Source organism: Diceros bicornis, chromosome 10 (assembly GCF_020826845.1).
Source record: "Diceros bicornis minor isolate mBicDic1 chromosome 10, mDicBic1.mat.cur, whole genome shotgun sequence".
NCBI lineage: Eukaryota > Metazoa > Chordata > Mammalia > Perissodactyla > Rhinocerotidae > Diceros > Diceros bicornis.
This window is the reverse complement of record NC_080749.1, coordinates 75,362,288-75,384,535: the sequence shown is the minus strand read 5'-3', so window position 1 is coordinate 75,384,535 and position 22,248 is coordinate 75,362,288. Positions and strand designations below refer to the sequence as shown.

General features: G+C 35.7%; 1 protein-coding gene across 2 annotated transcripts in view; it reads right to left on the bottom strand.

Annotated features, from left to right (window-relative positions):
• The window catches only part of LOC131410945 (MOB-like protein phocein), a 48,792-nt gene that overhangs the window by 5,552 nt on the left and 20,992 nt on the right, over positions 1 to 22,248 (bottom strand). For both annotated transcript variants that reach the window (XM_058549509.1, XM_058549507.1), the window contains 3 exons: positions 14,959 to 15,059; positions 11,064 to 11,106; positions 10,788 to 10,874 (listed from right to left, as the gene is read on the bottom strand). In XM_058549509.1, the coding sequence (XP_058405492.1) occupies positions 10,788 to 10,874; positions 11,064 to 11,106; positions 14,959 to 15,059 (231 nt within the window). The remainder of the gene's footprint in view (positions 1 to 10,787; positions 10,875 to 11,063; positions 11,107 to 14,958; positions 15,060 to 22,248) is intronic.

The window sequence follows — 22,248 nt, the reverse complement described above, 5'->3', positions numbered from 1 at the left end:
TTATGGTTATTGGATTCACTGCCTAAAACAGTACCATGACCAGTAATTATTGAAAAAATTATCTTTCTCCATATATATGATTACAGGTGATCTGGTCAAAAACAAATATCCCAAATCACTGTGTTCCTCATATTGGTCATTTGGGTGTACCATGATTTTGCAACCTTTAAATCAGCACTGTCCAATGGAAATATAATGGAAGCCATGCATTTAATTTTAAATTTTCTAGTAGTGACATTAAAAAAGTTAAAAGAAACAAGTGAAATTAATTTAAATGATATATTTTATTTAACTCTATATAGCCAAAATTATCATTTCAACATATAATTGATATAAAAATTAATGAATTTTGGGGTATTTTTAAATTAAGATATAATTCACATACCATAAAATTTCTCTTTTAAAGTCTACAATTCAGTAGTTTTTACTATATTCACAAAATTGTGAAACCATCACCAACTATACTCCAGAACATTTTTATCACTCCAAAAAGAAACCCAGTACCAGTTAGCAGTCACTTCTCATTCTCTCCTCCCCATAACCCTAAGCAAGATCTAATCTACTTTCCCTCTTGTATGAATTTGCCTATTCTCGATATTTCCTAAAAATGGAATAATACATGGCCTTTTGTGTCACTTAGCATGTTTTCAAGGCTTATCCATAGTGCAGCATGAATCAGTACGTTACTTTCTTTTTTTTGATTCAAAACTTTTTAGACTTAATGTTTTTTATACAAAAATGCTGTAAAAATATGTATCTCCCTCTATAGAATTCATTCTTTTTTATGACTGAATCAGTATTCCATTGTATGTATATACCACATTTTTTTTATTTACTCATCAGCTGATGGAAATTGGGTTGTTTCCATTTTTGGCTACTATGAATAATGTGATTGTAAGCTTTAGTGTGTAAGTTTTGTGCAGACATATGTTTTCATTCATTTGGGGGTATAAACCTAGGAGTGGAATCACTAAGTCATATGGTAACTCTATGCTTACCACTTTGAGGAACTTCCAAACTGTTTTCCAAACTGGCTACAGTATTTTACAATCCCATCAGCAACGTATGAGGGTTCTGCACATCCTGGCCAAAGTTTGTTATTATCTTTTATATTTTAGTGTTTCTACTGTGTGAAGTGTATGCCATTGTGGGGTGTGTCTTCTTTTTTCAATTTAAAAAAAATTGTGGTAGGGGCCAGCCCAGTGGCATAGCGGTTAAGTGCACGCACTCCACTGCGGTAGCCCGAGGGTTTGCAGGTTTGGATCCCGGGCACGCACTGCCGCACCGCTTGTCAAGCCATGCTGTGGCGGCATCCCATATCAAGTGCAGGAAGATGAGCACGGATGTTAACCCAGGGCCAATCTTCCTCAGCAAAAAGAGGATGATCAGCATCAGATGTTAGCTCAGGGCTGATCTTCCTCACAAAAAAATAAAAAAAAAATTGTGGTAAAATATGTAACATAAAATTTGCCATTTTAACTATTTCTAAAAGTAAAATTCAGTGGCATTTATTACATTCACTGTTGTGCAACCATCACTACAATCTGTTTCCAACCAAAGGTTTTTCATCTTCCTAAATAGAAACTCTACAACCCTTAAGCAAAAACTTCCCATGCCCTCCAACCCCTAGCCCCTGGCAACCTCTATTCTACTTTCTGTCTCTGTAAATTTGCCCTTTCTAGATACTTCATATAAGTGGAAACATACAATATCTGTCCTTTTGTGTCTGGCTTCACTCAGCAAAATGCCCTCAAGGCTCAACCATGCTGTAGCATGTATCAGAAACTGATTCCCTTTTAAGACTGAATAATATTCCATTGCATGTATATACCACATTTTGTTTATCCATTCTCATTGTGGTTTTGATATGCATTTACCTAAAGACTAATGATGTTGAGCATCTTTTCATGTGTTTAGTGGCCATTTGTGTATCTTCTTTAGAGAAATGTCTACTCAAATCCTTTGCTCATTTTTAATTGGGTTGTCTTTTCATTGTTGAATTGTAATAGTTCTTCATGTGTTCTGGATGCTAGACCTTTATCAGAGATATGATTTGCAAAAATATTTTCTCCCATTCTGTGGGATGTCTTTTCACTTTCTTGACAGTGTCCTTTGAAGCACAAAAAATTTTCATTTTGATGAAATCTGATTTATCTATATTTTCTTCCATTGCTTGTGCTTTTGGTGTCATACCTAACAGATCACTGCCTAGTCCAAGGTCGTGAAGATGTATACCTATGTTTTTTTCTAAGAGTTTTATAATTTTAGCTGTTACATTTAGGTCTTTGATCCATTTTGAGCTAATTTTTGTATATGGTGAGGTAGGGGTCTAACTTCATTCTTTTGTATGTAGATATCCAGTTATCTCTTAATGAGATATTTTAAATTGTCTTTTTGTACTAAGTCTTTGAAACTGGTATGTATTTTACACTTTGAGCACATCTCAACTTGGACTACCCACATTAAGTGCTCCATAGCCACATGTGGTTCATGGATACTACTGTATCAGACAGCATAACTTTAGATCTTTAACTGATTTCTGAAATTTTTTTTTGGAGTTGGGGGAAGAGTTTTGCCTTGTTTTACCTGCTTCCCTCCACCTCCTCCCAATTAATTCTCAGTTAACTAGTCCTACTTTGCATCATAGGTAACAGCAAAAAGTTGGCAAAATATAGTGGGTTACAAAATAGTAAGTAATGTGTGTTTACAAACTTCTATAAATTATATTTTGCCAAATATATATTAATAATGCTACTACAAGTGATCACAACCTGCATGTGAATGAAAGGGCTAGCAGATGATAACAACTTATAATCTTTGTCACTTAATATCACTATTTGTACAATTAAGTCTATTTGCTGCAATGCCTCTCTTTAATTCTCAAGGACACTGAGTAAATCATCAATAGTGCTGAGTACCCTGCTTCTTGCACTTCAGAATCTACCCAGTGCTTTTAACTTATAAGAGCAACTTTCTTAGTGACTAATCTATCAGTTGCTATTATTTCCTGACTGCACAATTATTCCAAAAGAGTTCAAAAAGTGTCCTTTCAAGATTTTCTTTTGCTTGTATTTTTACAATAATCCCATTCCATTAAACTACCCCTTGGAAATTCTACTATCATCCTCCTTTGACACACAAACAATTCAACGCAGCTGGTTTTCAGCAAGCAATGTTGTAATTTTAAGACTCATTCACAGGACCTAATGCTGATGATTATCCTATCTTTCACTTAATAGTAATCAAGAAAAAAGTGGATGTAACAATGACAATATATATAAATGTGACAATACCTTACAAACTGGAGAGCTTTTCTGCTCTAAAGTGGGAATAACACATCTTTACTATTGGCCAAAATGAAAGTAACCTTGATTCAGTTTCCTAATTGCAATTATCACATCATTCACTATAGGATGTAGCCAATTTCAGTGAATTATCAATGAAAACTGCTAGGTGGATTTTCCCAGATGTAGAATGAAACACAATTGTAACATTGCTTCAATTTATTAACACACAAAAAGTAACACGTGGAAAGAAATCACTCTTCCAAATAAGTACTACTTGCTTAGACTGGTACCAGACATTCCTTATTTTGGAGAATTTACCTTTTTCAAACAAAAGAAACCAGATATTAATATTGCAACTAGAGAGTCATTTGTCTTCAAGCCTTAGAGAACTGTCAATACAATGATCATTTGAAGGTCTATAATTCTACAGAACTGGCCTAACCCAATTATTTTCAATGACTCAGTGTCAAGTAAAAAGTAATTACTATGAGGAGTGACGTCAGCATTATGGTGGAGTGAGCTCTCCCCTTAGACTCTCCCCCAGAAGACACAATGAAAAGGACATTCATATACCAACGGAGGACATTCACACAACACAAAAGACGATTGAGAGACCTATACAGCCACAAATCTGAAGATAGAGATGCTGGACCCCCCCGGAGGAAGAGGAATGAGGTAAGGAGATCTCCTCTCCCTCCCAAACGGCAACGACCCTGGGCTCAGGACTGCGGCTCTCAGAGGAGTGGGGGAAGGAGCAGCCCTCTGCAGGAACACCGGCACTCTCCAAGTTCCCTCACGCCCAGGGGAAAGCCCCACACAGAAGTGACTAAGCTATTTCGGGGATGTCTTGATCAAGCCAGCACCCCAGGAGAGCAGATAGTGAGGGCAGAGCAAGAAGGCCCCCTGGATGGTGCAGGCGAAAAAAAGTACCCCTCTCTCTGCCCGGCACTCTAGCTCAGCTGGTTGGCCAGAGCACCCACGCAAAGGATAGAAAATCAGCAGCTAGGAGCCAGCGAGCCAGAGTCACAGCGGACTCAGAATACACAACTGTTGATGGCCCCCTGCAAGTGGCGGCAGGTGGAAGCTGCAACCAGATACTATCACTATGCAGAGGCACAAATCTACACAAACAGTATTAAAAAATATATTAAAACTCCAGACCAGAAGGAAAATGACAAGCACGCAGAAATCAATCCTAAAGGCACAGAAGTTTATAATCTAAATGAGAGAGAATTCAAAATAACTATCACAAAAAAACTCAATGAGTTACACAAGAAAATAGAGATAGTTCAATGATATCAGGAACTTCTTCAAAAAGAGACTGAAACTATAAACAAAAACCAATCAGAAATATTGGAGACGAAAAACACAATGGATGAGATAAGGAAAAATCTGGAATCTCTGAACAACTGAGCTGATATTATGTAGGACAGAATTAGCAGCTTGGAGGACAGAAATATAGACATGCTTCAGATGGAGAAGGAGAGAGAACTAAAACTAAAAACAAGTATAGATATTCTCTGAGAACTATCCAACTCAATTAGGAAATGCAACATAAGGATTATAGGTATTCGAGAGGGAAAAGAGAAGGAGAATCGAACAGAAAGCTTGTTCAAAGAAATAACAGCAGAGAACTTCCCAAACCTGGAGAAGGAGCTAGAAATAAAAGTTGCAGAAGCCAAAAGAACTCCTAAATACATCAATGTAAAAAGGCCTTTTTCAAGGTATATAGTATAAGGCTGGCAAAAGTTAATGACAAAGAAAAAAATATTGAGGGCAGCAAGCCAGAATAAAATAACTTTCAAAGGAATCCCTATAAGGCTTTCAGCAGATTTCTCAGCAGAAACCTTACAGGTCAGGAAAGAGTGGAATGATATATTCAAAATTCCAAAAGACAAAAACTTTCAGCCAAGAATACTCTAAACAGCGAAAATATCCTTCAGATGTGATAGAGAAATAAAAACTTCCCCAGATAAACAAAAACTAAGGGAGTTCAGTGTCACAAGACCCCATCTACAAGAAATGCTTAAGAAGGTCCTCACACCTTAAAAAAAAAAAGAAAGGGGTTACAAAGCTTTGAGCAAGGAGACAAATAGGTAGACAAAATTAGAAAATCACAGCTCTCTATCAGAACAGCTTAGCCAACATTTAATTATAACATTAAAGATAAAGCAAACAAAAACATCAAAAATAAATATAGTCTTGTCATTTTAACCACAAACTCACAACATGAGATGGAATAAGTTGTGACAATAATAACTTAGAAGGGGAAAAGGAAAGGGATGGAATTGGCTTAGTCTAAGGAAATAAGAGGCTATCAGAAAATGGACTATCTCATATATGAGATTTTTTATACAAACCTCATGGTAACCACTAAACAAATAATCAGAACAGAGACACAAATGATAAATAAAGAGAAAAGAAAACCATCATACAGACATACCAAACTGAATTGGTAGTCTGAAATACATGGCAAGAGAAATTAAGGAAATGCAGAAGAACTGGAAAATGAGTGATAAAACGGTGGCATTAAGCCCTTATGTATCAACAATCACTCTAAATGTAAATGAATTGAATTCTCCAATCAAAAGACACAGAGTAGTAGGACGGATTAAAAAACAAGACCCAACAATATGCTGCCTCCAGGAAACACATCTTGGATCTAAAGACAAACACAGGCTCAGAGTGAAGGGATGGAAGATGATACTCCAAGATAATGGCAAACAAAAGACAGATGTTGCCATACTTATATCAGGCAAAGTAGACTTCAAGATAAAACTTGTAATGAGAGACAAAGAGGGTCAGTATATAAGGATAAAAGGGACACTCCACAAAGAAGACGTAACACTCATAAAGATATATGCACCCAACACAGGAGCACCAAAGTACATAAAGCAACTATTAACAAACCCAAAAGGAGATATTAATGACAACACAATAATAGTAGGGAACCATAACACCCCACTTACATCAATGGATAGATCATCCAGACAGAAAGTCAACAAGGAAATAGTGGATTTAAACAAAAAACTAGACCAGATGGACTTACCAGATATATGTAGAACATTCCATCCAAAAACAGCAAAATACACATTCTTCCCAAGTGCACACAGAACATTCTCAAGGAGACCATATGTTGGGAAACAAGGCAAGCCTCAATAAATTTAAGAAGACTGAAATCATATCAGGTATCTTTCCTGACCACAATGCTATGAAACTAGAAATCAACTACAAGAAAAATGCTGGGAAAGTGAGAAAGATGTGGAGACTAAACAATATGCTACTGAACAACCAATGGATCACTGAAGAAATTAAAGGAGAAATCAAAAAATATCTGGAGACAGGGGCCGGCCCAGTGGCACAAGCGGTTAAGTGCGCGCACTCTGCTGCAGCGGCCCGGGGTTCGCTGGGTCGCATCCTGGGCACGCACCGACGCACTGCTAGTAGAGCCATGCTGTGCCAGCATCCCATACGGAGTGGAGGAAGATGGGCATGGATGTTAGCTCAGGGCCAATCTTCCTCAGCAAAAAGAGGAGGTTTGGCATCAGACGTTAGCTCAGTGCTGATCTTCCTCACAAAAAATATATATATATATCTGGAGACAAATGAAAACGAAAATACACCATACCAACTCATACGGGATGCAGCAAAAGCAGTCCTAAGAGGGAAATTCATAGAAATACAGGACCACCTTAAGAAACGAAAAATCTCAAATAAGCAATCTTAAACTACACCTAACAGAATTAGAAAAAGAAGAATAAACAAAGCCCCAAGTCAGCAGAAGGAGGGAAATAATAAAAATTAGAGCAGAAATAAATGAAACTGAAACAAACAAAAAAAAAAACAGTAGAAAGCATCAATGAATCAAAGAGCTGGTTCTTTGAGAAGATAAACGAAATTGACAAACCCTTAGCCAGACTCACTAAGGAAAAAAGAGAGGAGGCCCAAATAAATTAAATTAGAAATGAAAGAGGAGAAATTACAATGGACACCACAGAAATACAAAGGTTTTTAAGAGAATACTACGAAAAATTATATGCCAACAAATTGGACAATCTAGAAGAAATGGACAAATTCTTAGAATCATACAACCTCCCTAAACTGAATCAAGAAGAAATAGAGAATCTGAATAGACCAATCACAAGCAAAGAGATTGAAACACTAATCAAAAACCTCCCAAAAATAAAAGTCCAGGACCAGATGGCTTCTCTGGAGAATTCTACCAAACATTCAGAAAAGATTGAACACATATTCTTCTCAAACCATTTCAAAAAATCGAGAAAGACGGAACACTTCCTAACACATTCTACGAGGCCAACATCACCCTAATACCAAAGCCAGACAAGGACACCACAAAGAAGGAAAATTACAGGCCCATATTGCTGATGAACATAGATGCAAAAATCCTCAACAAAATATTGGCAAAATGAATACAGCAATACATTAAAAAGATCATACACCATGATCAAGTGGGATTTATACCAGGGACAGAGGGATGGTTCAACAACCGCAAATCAATCAATGTGATACACCACGTGAACAAAAGGAGGAACAAAAACTACATGATCATCTCAACAGAGGCAGAGAAAGCATTTGACAAGATCCAATATCCTTTCATGATAAAAACTCTCAATAAAATGGGTATAGACGGAAAGTACCTCAATATAATAAAGGCTGTATATGACAAACCCACAGCCAACACCATACTCAATGGGGAAAAACTCAACGCCATCCTTCTGAGAACAGGAACAAGACAAGGGTGCCCACTCTCGCCACTCTTATTCAACATAGTACTGGAGTTTTTGGCCACAGCAACTAGGCAAGAAAAAGAAATGAAAGGAATCCAAATAGGCAATGAAGAAGTGAAACTCTCGCTGTTTGCAGATGAAATGATTTTATATATAGAACAGCCTCAAGAATCCATTGGAAAACTATAAGAAGTAATCAACAACTACAGCAAAGTTGCAGGGTACACAATCAACTTACAAAAATCAGTTCCATTTCTACACACTAATAACAAACTTACAGAAAGAGAACTCAAGAATATCATCCCATTTACAATCACAACAAAAAAAATAAAATATCTAGGAATAAATTTAACCAAGGAGATGAAAAATCTGTACAATGAAAACCATAAGACATTATTAAAAGAAATTGATGATGACATAAAGAAATGGAAAGATATTCCATGCACATGGATCAGAAAAATAATCAAAGTTAAATGTCCCTACTACCTAAAGCAATCTACAGACTCAATGCAATCCCAATGACACTCTTCACAGAAACAGAATAAAGAATCCTAAAATTCATATGGGGCAACAAAAGACCCTGAATAGCTAAAGCAATATTAAAAAAAAAGAACAAAGCTGGAGGCATCACAATCCCTGACTTCAAAATATACTACAAAGCTACAGTAATCAAAACAGCATGGTACTGGTACAAAAACAGACACACAGATCAATGGAACAGAATTGAAAAGCCAGAAATGAAACCACACATCTATGGAGAGCTAATCTTCAAAAAAGAAGCTAAGAATATACAAGGGATAAAGGAAAGTCTCTTCAATAAATGGTGCTGGAAAAACTGGACAGCCACATGCAAAAGAATGAAAGTAGACCATTATCTTTCACCATACACAAAAATTAACACAAAATGGATCAAAGACTTGAAGGTAAGACCTGAAACCACAAAACTCCTAGAAGAAAATACAGGCAGTACACTCTTTGACATTGGTCTCAGCGGGATCTTCTCGAATTCCATGTCTACTCGGACAAGGGAAACAAAATAAAAAATAAACAAGTGGGACCTTATCAGACTAAAGAGCTTCTGCAAGGCAAAGGAAACCAGGATCAAAATGAAAAGACAACCCACCAACTGGGAGAAAATATTTGCAAATCATATATCCGACAAGGGGTTAATCTCCATAATACATAAAGAACTCACACAACTGAACAAAAAAACAAACAACCTGATCAAAAAATAGGCAGAGGATATGAACTGACATTTTTCCAAAGAAGATATACAGACGGCCAATAGGCACATAAAAAGATGTTCAACATCACTAATCATCAGGGAAATGCAAATCAAAACTACACTAAGATATCACCTTACACCCATTAGAATGGCTATAATCACCAAGACAAAAAATAACAAATGTTGGAGAGGTTGTGGAGAAAAAGGAACCCTCATACACTGCTGGTGGGAATGCAAACTGGTATAGCCACTATGGAAAACAGTATGGAGATGTCTCAAAAAATTAAAAATAGAAATACCATATGACTCAGCTATCCCACTGCTGGGTATTTCTTGAAATCAACAATTCAAAGAGACTTATGCACCGCTATGTTCACTGCAGCATTATTCACTACAGCCAAGAAGTGGAAGCAACCCAACTACCTATCAACTCATGACTGGATAAAGAAAATGTGATGTGTGTATGTGTATATACACACACACAATGGAATACTACTCAACCATAAAAAAAACACAAAAATCGTCCCATTCACAACAACATGGATGGACCTTGAGCGTATTATGTTAAGCAAAATAAGCCAAGCAAAATAAGAGAAAGACAAAACACGGTACGAATTCACTCATATGTGGAAGATAAACTAACACACAGACAGAGAGAACAGTTTAGTGGTTACCAGGGTGAAGGGGGTTGGGGAGTGGGCACAAGGGGTGAAGGGGTGCATCTATATGGTGACTGACAAAAAATAACGTACAACTGAAATTTTACAATGTTATAAACTATTACGACCTCAATAAAAAAAAAGTAATTACTACAGATTAAAAAGGAATGTAGATCAAGGGAAATACAATGCATAACTTAAACAAATCAGATGTAATGGACATTTTTTAAATAACTAAGGAAAAATGAAAATGTACTGGGTATCAGATAATATTAAGAAATTATTTAAAACAAAAAATTTCTATAAACAACTGCTATTTCCTATACTCTCACCTTGACAAAAACTAAATGAGGAGAAAACAACATGAGTAATTTTTTCAATGTAGGACCAATTATGGAGAGGAAAATCATTATGGTGGGTTTCAAATAAATAGTAAGAAATATTAATGAAATGTAGAGAGAAAATATTAATCTATAAAGTTAAAAAGATCAAAAGTAATATTTCTACTTAATAGACTAAGCATCAACTAGTAATCACTAACAGTTATTCCTATCAAAATATATTATGACTGAACCAAAAATTTAAACACGTTATCATCCATTACACATTAGATATCAGCCTGATGTGACAGATGTTATTCTGTGATAGCCAGTGAGTTCTAGCCCATGCAACTGCCAAATTATGAAAAATGATACTAATCATAAGAAATTCTAAAATAGCACTGTGGCAATAACCTTGCAGCAAAGAACTGTAAACCAAATGGCAAAATAAACAGTGAACTAAAAACTCTAAAAATTTATCTACCATTGTCTTGGAGAGATTTAGGTCATGATAATTTTATTAGTCATTCTATTTCACAAATTCTCACCTCTTTTGGAGTTTTATGGGCTGCACAAAGAAAAATCCATTGTTCGGTTGCTGTCATCTGAGTACATGTATCTGGATGGCATTCACTCTGTTAACAACAGTTACATTTCTTAATATGTAAAATAATAATGAAAAAGTTTACTATTTGGGTTATTATATTTGCATGTAAAATTCTAGAATAATTAGAAATTTTGCCTTTGTAAGCACATTAAGTTACAAAAACAGGAAAAAAATCAGAACTTTCAATTATAGTTTTAATTTAAAGAAAATAAATTACCTGAAGTTTGACAGCAAGTCCATTTAGCTCAAGACAGAATTGCCTAAAAATGCAAATACATAAATGAAAAGTCTTATCTATTCTCCACGTTATTTTTAGAATATTAATTGTAAAAACAGAATCCCATTAGGATCATCCTTCCTCCCTCATCACTATTATCAACACCACCTGAATGTATGTGGCACATTTTGTAAAAAGACATACAGATTAATAAACAAAACCCAGAACTAATGACCTTAGTAGTGTTCCATATTAGAGTTGATCAATTTTATACACTGGACACTGGTGCAATTTTTCTGAGAAGTAATTTGGAAATATTTACCAAGACCCTTAGGAAGTGTATATTTTTTGACTAAGCCATCTCCCAAGAATCTATTCTAATGAAATAATCAGAACTGCATGCAGATACACTATGTACAAAGAAGTTCACAGGACTACATATATATATAAAAAAATTGTTTTTGAAACATTCTAAATGATTAGCAATTGGAGAGTAGTAAAATGCTGGTATATACCTAAACATACAAAGGATATATGTTTATATGCACAGTAAGATTCCAGTTATGTAAAAAATTGTGTGTGTATATATCTATATATAAACAGATACAGAGAAAAAAGACTAAATGTTTTATACTCCTATATATATCACAAGTTTTGTTTTGATTACAAACGACATGTTCCTTATAAAAACTTCAAACATGTCCAAATATATAACGTAAAAGAAGAAAGTACTCCATAATTTCACCACCTCTTCCCAAAAGATAATTAGCATTTACATGCAAATTTGATTTTCTATGCACAGATTAAAATATATTGGGATCACATCATACACAATTTTGTAACTTGCTTTTTTGTCACTTAATAGATCTTGGGCATTTTTTCATGATATATTTTCCTCCTAAAATTGCCAAACTGAGAATTATCAAGCGTAGAACAACGCTTGGAACATAGTAAGTGCTCAAAAAATATTTTTGAATAAATGAACAATGGAAGAAATTACATGACATTGAGATCATCATTTTTAGACAGACTTGTTATCTGATATGAAAAGGCAATTAATCCTCTATGTCACAAAGATAACTTACTTTGTAGCTGTCAAATACTGAATGTATTCCCCCTAAAAATCCTATCAAATTAATCACTACAACGTTTCCCCATCAAATAAATGAGAACACTTTGGTTCCCTAAAAATGCAAAGCTAAAACCTACATCATTAGAACATAAAAGAGAGACCCAAAAGGAAAAAAAAAAAAACTGCACATATATGAAAGAAAAACTATATTCATTTATTTACTTATCTATTTAAAGTACATTACAATAAAAGAAAGCAAATAAAAAGACAAGAGTCAAATTTTCAGTCATGTATAATTTTCTTTCCAGATGTCTAATAATGCTTTTCTTAGATTACAAAAATAACACTATTTCTGAATCACCACATCACCCTCTACTGCCCCATATCTACAGGCTGCATATTATGTTTTTATTTTTTTTTTTGAGAAAGACTGGCCCTGCACTAACATCTGTTGCCAATCTTCCTCTTTTCTTTTCTTTTTTCTCCCCAAAGCCCCAGTACATAGTTGTGTATCATGGTTGTTGAGGTACAGCTCTTCTACATGGGACGCCGCCTCAGCATAGCTCGATGAGCAGTGAGTAGGTCCGTGCCCAGGATTCAAACCAGCAAACCCTGGGGCTGCCAAAGAGGAACATGCGAACTTAACTGCTGCGCCACCGGGCCAGCCCCGGTTACATGTTTTTGAGTTGTTTTCCACTAAAGAAAGACAGGTGGAGCTAAACAAGTTTCTTGTGTAGTCCAACCTACTTATGGCCAATAGCAAAATTAAGCCACCTGATTTGGCAGTATTATGAGTAAAATCTGTGGCGAACAGTGCAATCATATTCAAGTTAATTCAACACACGGCTAATACATATAGTTCTGCAGCTGAAGAGACAAGTCAGAGCTGAAATCCAGCCTACACTCTCTAGTCACTAAGCCATGCGTCCTGGCACGGGACTGCATCCACTAAGAGAAAAGGGCGTCTTTTCCCAATTACAAAGATTCAGTACAGACTAGTTGGAGAGTTGACTGAAGTCATGACCCAATTCCCATTAACATCATAATATAATCAACTGCATTAACCAATAACGGCAAGTATTAAGCCTCAAATCAATAATATCAAGTACATGCAAAAAACCAAAAGGCTACTTTTGAAACTCTTCTTGGTCAACTACAAAGATGTATACACTATGACAAAGAGACAAAAGAATATATATGTGATATATAATACGTAAATACAAAACAAAACAAAAAGTGGCTAATATTCAGAAAAAAATATCAAAAGTAAAAACAATAGCACCAAGACAAATGGAATACGCATGAGAAAGATTTTGTAAGTTTTGCATAATGCATATTTCATAGTCTAAGTTAAGTAGGGTGGAAAAGCTTCTCTTAGATCTGAAATAAAAACCTTGTAAACTGAAATCAGCCCTCACTTGTTAGAAATTATGCTTGCAGTAAAAAAAATTCTTGCTTATTTTCCTCATTGATCCCAACAGAAAAGTAGTATTATCAAAGCTGATTAAAATAAGGCAGAGGATATATCATACTAAAGTGCTCTTTACCTTGATTTATAAGAATAGGAAAATATCTACATACTCATACTTTCAATTATCATGCTTTGAGATGCATTAAAAAAACTAGATTATGGGCCGGCCCCGTGGCTTAGCAGTTAAGTGCGTGCGCTCCGCTGCTGGTGGCCCGGGTTCAGATCCCGGGCACACACCGACGCATCCCTTCTCTGGCCATGCTGAGGCGGCGTCCCACGTACAGCAACTAGAAGGATGTGCAACTATGACATACAACTATCTACTGGGGCTTTGGGGGACAAAAAAGGAGGAGGATTGGCAATAGATGTTAGCTCAGAGCCGGTCTTCCTCAGCAAAAAGAGGAGGATTAGCATGGATGTTAGCTCAGGGCTGATCTTCCTCACAAAAAAAAAAAAAAAAAAAAACCTAGATCAAGCAGTCAAGCGATTTGTCCAAGAAACTGGCAGAGTACAAAGAAGTCTTAGCATCCTGAAACGGCTGAAATGTTATGACAAGACATTATGTCTTAGCAATATCTAGACAACAAGCCTGCAGCATCCAAAAAGAAAAAAGTGCCTTGTCTACAATTTGAGGCATTCATCACAGGAAATGTGGTCTAATTTATTCAGGGAAAGTCATATTTCTACTCCAGTTATTATTTAAAAATCCACTCAAAAGTAACAAACCCTGATGAACATATATCTCATACTGCATTCTCTACATTTACCTTATCAACTCTTCCCAGCTCCCAATTACACTTTAAAGTTTATAACTTCAGGAAACAACATAGTAACTTTAGGACATAGCTACTTCTAAAGTTAACTCTAGTTAACTAGTCATTCACTAGTCATCAATTTTCTCATTCAAGGGATATTATGAAAAGTTCCAAAACTCCTTACTTCAGGATTACAATTAATCTCTATTTACCAAAGGGAAGACTGGAAGTTCACAGTAGTTAATAGATAACTCATCAGATACCACATATAGACTAGGACCTTGATATAATCCTCTACAGAGAAATAAAGTTATTCATGAGTGGGTAAATGGAAATAATGCATTTGTGGTTAAAGGATATGATTAAGGAAAACTGTGTAAAAAGATAGTAAGGCCCAAATCCATAAATGTAGAAAATAATCAGCAAATAACAAAGCGGCAAACTTAAAACATGGAAAACACTAAAGCTTTAGAATTTGGTTTTCTGGTCTGCAGTTACATAATTATTTTATTTATGATTCATAATCATCATTAACATTAAAGGTTATTTTTACTAATAGAAGTACTATAACTATTTTGGTATATCATAAGAACCTACCTTAAATGTTCATACTTCCATACACCTTCATCTTGGCCTTCAGGTGGTTCAAGAATTTTGTCAATATTGGAACAATCTGCTCTTATGTTCTGTTGAATATACTATAAACAAAGATGTTCTTATAGTTAATTAAAATATTACACTACATGGTAAATCTTACGTTAAATATATATAATTTTTTAATACATAACCGCTCTTGTGGTTCAACTTTTGGGTTATACACAAAATAGGAAACCAAGTACAGAATCATAATGAGTAATTCAGAAGAAAAGAGGTAACCCTTGCCTATTCTTCTCCAATTCAACTTCTTTGGGATAGGATCTACTACATTAAGTGCAGATATGATATTTACCAGGACTGGAATGGGGATCAAAACTCCAAACCACAATTTTCATATGAACATAAAATATAGACAATGTATAAATATAACTGGTACATATTATATTAGTCCATTAATATGAAGTATCTAGAATAGGTAAATCTACAGAGACAGAAAACAGATTAGTAGTTGCCTAGGACTGGGGGAAGAAGGGGAGACAAAGGAGAATGGAGATTAACTGCTGATAGGGATGAGGTTTCTTTTATGGGGAATGAAGATGTTCTAAAATTTGATTGTGGTGATCGTTGTACAACCCTGTGAATATACTAAAAACCAGTGAATTGTATATTTCAAATGAGTGATTTCTATGGTATATTAATTATGTCCAATAAAGTTGTTTAAAAAAAATGACTAGCAGAAAAACTAAGTTAAAAAAAAAAGGTAGGGAGGTTCACTTTCAATTTAAATAAAATAAAATTAAATAAAACTTCAGGGCCGGCCCCGTGGCTTAGCGGTTAAGTGCGCGCGCTCCGATGCTGGCGGCCCGGGTTCGGATCCTGGGCGCACACCGACGCACCGCTTCTCCGGCCATGCTGAGGCCGCGTCCCACATACACCAACTAGAAGGATGTGCAACTATGACATACAACTATCTACTGGGGCTTTGGGGGGAAAAATAAACAAATAAAATCTTAAAAAAAAAAAAAAAAAATTTAACAAATAAAAAAAAAAATAAAAAAATAAAAAACTTCAAATCTCAGACCTTTTAATGCTTCATTCACTCTACGATTTAAATCCCTGAAATTTGAATAGGCTAGATTAGATTAAAATGCCTGATTACAGAGGCTTAGTAACTACAGGGCCTTCTTAAACCAACCTGTTTTGCCTCTTTTCAGACAAGCTTTCTTGAATATCACTCTCATGTCAAAAGCTTCCTCAAAAGCTTTTAATAACTTCCTAATTTCTATTTAAATGACTCCTCATTTTCTGACCCTATCCTAATGTTCCAAAGTTTTGCATGGAATTGATTCTCTCTCTCTTCAAACAGATACAGCTAAATATTCTAGACCTCTTCCACTGACTACCCCAAATTCCACACCACAATTTTTTTCAAATTCCTTCTCCCCAACACACTCAAGTCTTCCCTGATTATTCCATACCTCATACAACTTCCTCTGATTTCCTACCACATCTGTCATCTGTATAATCTAAATTAGCAATTTGTCTACTCACAATTATTTTTCCTGCTCCCATTATACCTCCTACAGAACACTAAAAAGCATTTATTTCACACTTAATAAACAGCACTTACTTATTTTCATGTGTCTCCCTCAAATAAAAAATGCAGACTTAGTTTTGTTTTGAATTTTAGTATTAGCACCCAGCACATAGGAGGTTTTTCATAAATGTTTAATGACTTCCCTAAACTACATTACTTACAGTCAAGGATGAAGAACAGTAATTACCTGAAATGTTACAGCTATGGAGGGTTAGAAAATTTACCAAAAATGGAGGGTAGACTCTGATTCTTTTGCATTCTTTGGTGATCCCAAAACCAGTTTGTTAATTAGGCACATGAAAATATATTCTCTGCAAAATGGTTTGCTCATAATCAATATTAATTCTTTAACCACATATCTGGTAACCGAATTTAATTATGAAAATTTTATTGTAAGTAGAGTTACAAGTTGTCAATTTTCAAGGAATCTGGAATCCATTATTAATGATAGTTTATGTAAACATAAAAAAAGAGAACAGAAGAAATCCTTAACTTAGAAATAAAACATAAAGGTCATTTTGTTTTCTGAACTCAGTCCTCCATACTTTTATGCAAACAGAAGCAGCTATTATTATAAAATGAGCTAAGAAAAATAAACGTCCTGCGCCGGCCCCGTGGCTTAGTGGTTAAGTGCGCACGCTCCGCTGCTGGCGGCCCAGGTTCGGATCCCGGGCACGCACCGACACACCACTTCTCCGGACATGCTGAGGCCGCGTCCCACATACAGCAACTAGAAGGATGTGCAGCTATGACATACAACTATCTACTGGGGCTTTGGGGAAAAAAAAAAATTAAAAAAAAAAAAAAAGAAAAAGAAATGTCCTAATGCTCACTGAATATAACTTTTGCTGTATGGAAATTTTTACACTAAGTTTATATGAGCAATTTCTGTTCAGTTGATAATTTATTTTTATCTTCACAAATATCTGAAAACTAAAGGTTTACAAACTGCAACATGTTTCTCTACTGTCACACATCATAATGTGATGTAAATATAAACTAGGATTAACTGCTTCATGTGCAGCACTAAACAAATAGGAAATAGGAAAAAAGCAAGAATAGCTCTATCATGAAAAGCTGGAATATTCTTAAGTACCTTATCAACGTTATCTGTAATATGTCGCTTATTTAGTAATTCAGTTAAATGGGAAAGCAGTACCATTACTTCTTACAACTTTTACTGGTGAATTTTAATATTAAGAGTTTTTCAAACTGAACAAATTGAACAACTATTATTTAAGAAATCAGTTTTGAAATCTTTAAGAAATTCTACAGAAAAATCCAGAAGAACCTCATAAGAATGGTGTTTTTTATGCTTCTAAGAACTTTAAAGTCCTAACTTACTACCATTTCTTGAAGAGAATCTTTTTCAGTGAGCTTCCAAAGACATTACCATTTCTACCTGACACTACCACCACCTGATCAAGCTCTACTAACATTTCAGACACTATCAGTATGTACTCACTTCCCAGGCCTTTCAAGTCTTCTCAGTACAGGAATATACTATACCAGATTTTAAACTAAGTCAAAACAAAGGCATGAAATCTTTCCTCCTTCTGTTATGAAAAAGGTAGAAATATATATTTCTAGTGACTTATTCCTATGGGCTATAATTATTACTAATTATAATGATCTAGTACTGTATTTTATATAAGACTTTTCCTAAAGCAGTTTTTAGAAATCATTTGGGAAGAGTAAAATACATAGCAATAAAACATCATGCAAAAGCATTTTATTGTTTCCAGTTTGGGGCAAGATGGAGTAAACACATCAACTTTTCTCTCCCACTGAATGAAACTCTAAAATCTGGACAGAATGCATGGCGCAGCTCTTTGAGGTCTCTGTAAAGCAAATATCAGAAAGAGGAGCAGGAAAGAACACCAGAATTCGAAGTACCACTGAACTGGCAGTGAGTCTGCCATGTTCTTTTCCTCCCCGGCATCCTGGCCTGAACTCAATTCAGGATAGAGAGATCCAGGAGAAACTATTTAGCTTTGGCTCAAGGAGTGGAAAAAGGCACTCCTAAAGCTCAAAGAGAATGGAAGAAATCCCGTGTTTTTTTCTCTCTCCCTTTGCTCCATTCTTTCATAGCCTGAGACGATTCCACAGTGGCAGCAAAAGCAGCTGGCAACAGAACAATGCAAGTGACAAAATTCTGAGGAAGAGAACCCTTCCTCTCCATTTGGTGGTGGGATCAAACCCTGTTTCTTTTTCTCTCTTTGCCTTCCCACAACTGTAGCACAACTCCAGTAAGTGGCTTCTGGTCAGAGGACCAAAGAAGTGGGCCCCAGGGAACTAGAAAGTATCGGAGAGAGAGAAGCTCAGAAAAGTGACCCCATAAAGCTGTTTATGAACTCCTGCGCTCAACCCTGATCTATGCATGTATGCATGCATAGATCTGGTCCTAATTAGCATATGATAGACTTTGAGAACTGAGCTAATGGATGTATCTCCACCCAGGGTGACCATGAGTTGGTGCGCACACGGGAGAGATTCAAGGAGTAGCACAAAGGCTTTGAAAACTGAACGAACACTGGAACCTGAGTTTGGTTGAAACTTGCAACCTGTATCTAACCAGGTCAAATGCCTACTAAAGCAAAAATATCAACGTTCTCCATGCAATTAAATAAGACCACTGTCTCAAAATAATATTCAAAATGTCCAGGATACAATCCAAAATTACTTGGCATATAAAGAATACATGAAAATTTCAATTCTCATGGGAAAAGACAATCACAAGACACCCATGATAAGACGACACAGATGTTGGAATTATCTGATAAAGACTTTAAAGCGGCTATTATAAAAATGCTTGAATGAGAAACTGCAAACACTTGAAACAAAAGTATCAGCAAAAAATGATACAAAGAGCCAAACAGAAATCTTAGAACTGAAAAATACAATAACCAAAACAGAATCTCACTGGACTCAATAGCATAATGGAAATGACAAAGCAAAGAGTCAATAAACTTTAAGATAAATAGCAATTATCCAATCTGAACAAGAGATAAAAAATATTAAAATAACAACAATAATAAACAGAGCCTCAGGAACTAGTGGAACAACAACAAAAGGATTAAAAGTCATGTCACCAGAGTCTCAGACAAAGAAGAAAAAGAATGTGGTGCTAAAAAAAAAAAAATACAGCTGAAGAAACAATATCTGGAAAGTTCTCAAGTTTGGGAAAGACAAACTTACAAATTCAAGAAGCTGAATGGGCCAGGGGCAGGGGGTAATGGACAATTATTATTGTTTAATGGATACAGAGTTTCAGTTGGGGAAGAAAAAAAATGTTCTGGAGATGGAGGTGGTAAATGGCTGCACAACAAAGTGAATGTCCTACCACGACAGAACTGTACACTGAAATGTGGCAAAAATGGTAAATTTTGTTATGTATATTCCAGCACAATAAAAAAAAGAGTGAACACCAAACAGGAAAACCCAAAGAAATTCATGCCCAGACACATAATCAAACTGCCAAAAACTAAAGATAAAGAAGCCAGTGAAAAAAAGACACATGACCTATAGAGTAAGCATTCAAATGATGGCAGCTTTCTCATCAGAAACCCACAGAAGGCAGGAGGAAATGGCACAACATTTTTTAAGTGCTGAAAGAGAAGTGTCAACTAGAATTGTATATCTAACAAAAATACTCTTCAGGAACGATGATAAATTAAAGACACTTCAGATGAAAGAGAACTAAGGAGAATTCCTACCAGCAGACTGCTCTAAAAGAACTGCTACAGGAAGTTCTTCAGACAAAAGGAAAAAATAATACCAGAAGGAAACAGAATATCAGGAGCAACAGAAACTACAAACATCTGGGTATAAATATAACAGACCATTCTCCTCTTGAGTTCTTTAAAATATGCTTGGCAGATGAAAGCAAAAAATATAACGTTGTCAGGGCAGGCCCGGTGGCGTAGCGGTTAAGTGCATGCGCTCCGCTGCGGCGGCCTGGGGTTCAGATCCTGGGCGCGCTGACACACCTTGTCAAGCCATGCTGTGGCAGCGTCCCATATAAAGTAGAGGAAGATGGGCATGGATGTTAGCCCAGGGCCAGTCTTCCTCAGCAAAGAGAGGAGGATTGGCAGATGTTAGCTCAGGGCTGATCTTCCTCACACACACACAAAATGTATATATAAAAAATAAAAATAAAAAAAATAACATTGTCCGACCAGGTTTTCAATGTATGTACATGTAATATAGACAACTACAGCATAAAGGGGGAGGGTAAGGGGATCTGTATGACAGTAGTTTCTACATTTCAATCGAAGTGGTAAAATATTGATTCTAAGTAGACTGTGAAAAGTTAAGTATGCATTTAATAATCTCTAGAGCAATCATCAAAAAAATTATATAAAGAAATAGTCAAAATTAGAATATATTAAAAAAGAATACTAAAAATGATGCTCAACCCTTAAAAAGGCAGAAAACGGGACACAGAGGAACAAAAAACAGAGGAAACACGTTGACAGTAAGTAATAAAACGGCAGACCTAAATCTAAACATATATATTAATAACCACATTAACGTTAAATGGCCTAAATACAACAGTTAAAAGACAAAGATTGTCAGAAAGAACAGAGAAACATGACCGAACTATATACCATTTACAAGAAACTTACTTCATATATGGAACAATGAAAGACCCCAAAGAGCCAAAGGAATCCTGAGAAAAAAGAACAAAGCTGGAGGCATCACACTCCCTGATTTCAAAGTATACTACAAAGCTATAGTAATCAAACAGCATGGCACTGGTAGAAAAACAGACACACAGATCAATGGAACAGAAATGAGAGCCCAGAAGGAGCCAAGTACCTACAATGGAGAAAGGAAAGTCTCTTCAATAAGTCGTGTTGGGAAAACTGGACAGCCACATGCAAAAGAATGAAAGCAGACCACTTTCTTATATCATAACACAAAAGTTAACTGAAAATGGATTAAAGACGTAAACGTAAGACCTGAAACCATAAAACTCCTAGAAGAAAACATAGGCAGTACGCTCTTTGACATCAGTCCTAGCAGTATCTTTCTGAATATGTCTCCTAAGGCGAAGGAAACAAAAGAAAAAATAGAAAAATGAGACTACATCAAACTAAAAAGCTTCTGCATGGCAAAAGAAACCATCAACACAACAAAAAGAAAACTGACCAACTGGGAGAAGATATTTGCAAATCATACATCTAACAAGGGGTTAATATCCAAAATATATAAAGAACTCATACAACTCAACAACAAAAAAATAAACAATCTGATTAAAAAATGGGCAAAGGATATGAACAGACCTTTTTCCAGAGAAGATATACAGATGGCCAATAGGCACATGAAAAGATGTTCAACATCACTAATTATTAGGGAAATGCAAATCACACAATGAGGTATCACCTCACACCCATCAGAATGGCTATTATTAAAAAGACAAGAAATAACAAGTGTTGGAGAGGATATGGAAAAAAGGGAACCCTCGCACACTGCTGGTGGGAATGTAAATTGGTACAGCCACGATGGAAAACAGTATGGAGGTTCCTCAAAAAATTAAAAACAGAACTATTATATGATCCAGCTATTCCACTTCCGGGTATTTATCCAAAGAACATGAAAACACTAATTCAAAAAGATGCATGCACCTTTATGTTCATTCCAGCATTACTCATAATAGCCAAGTCTTGGAAACAACCTAAATGCCCATC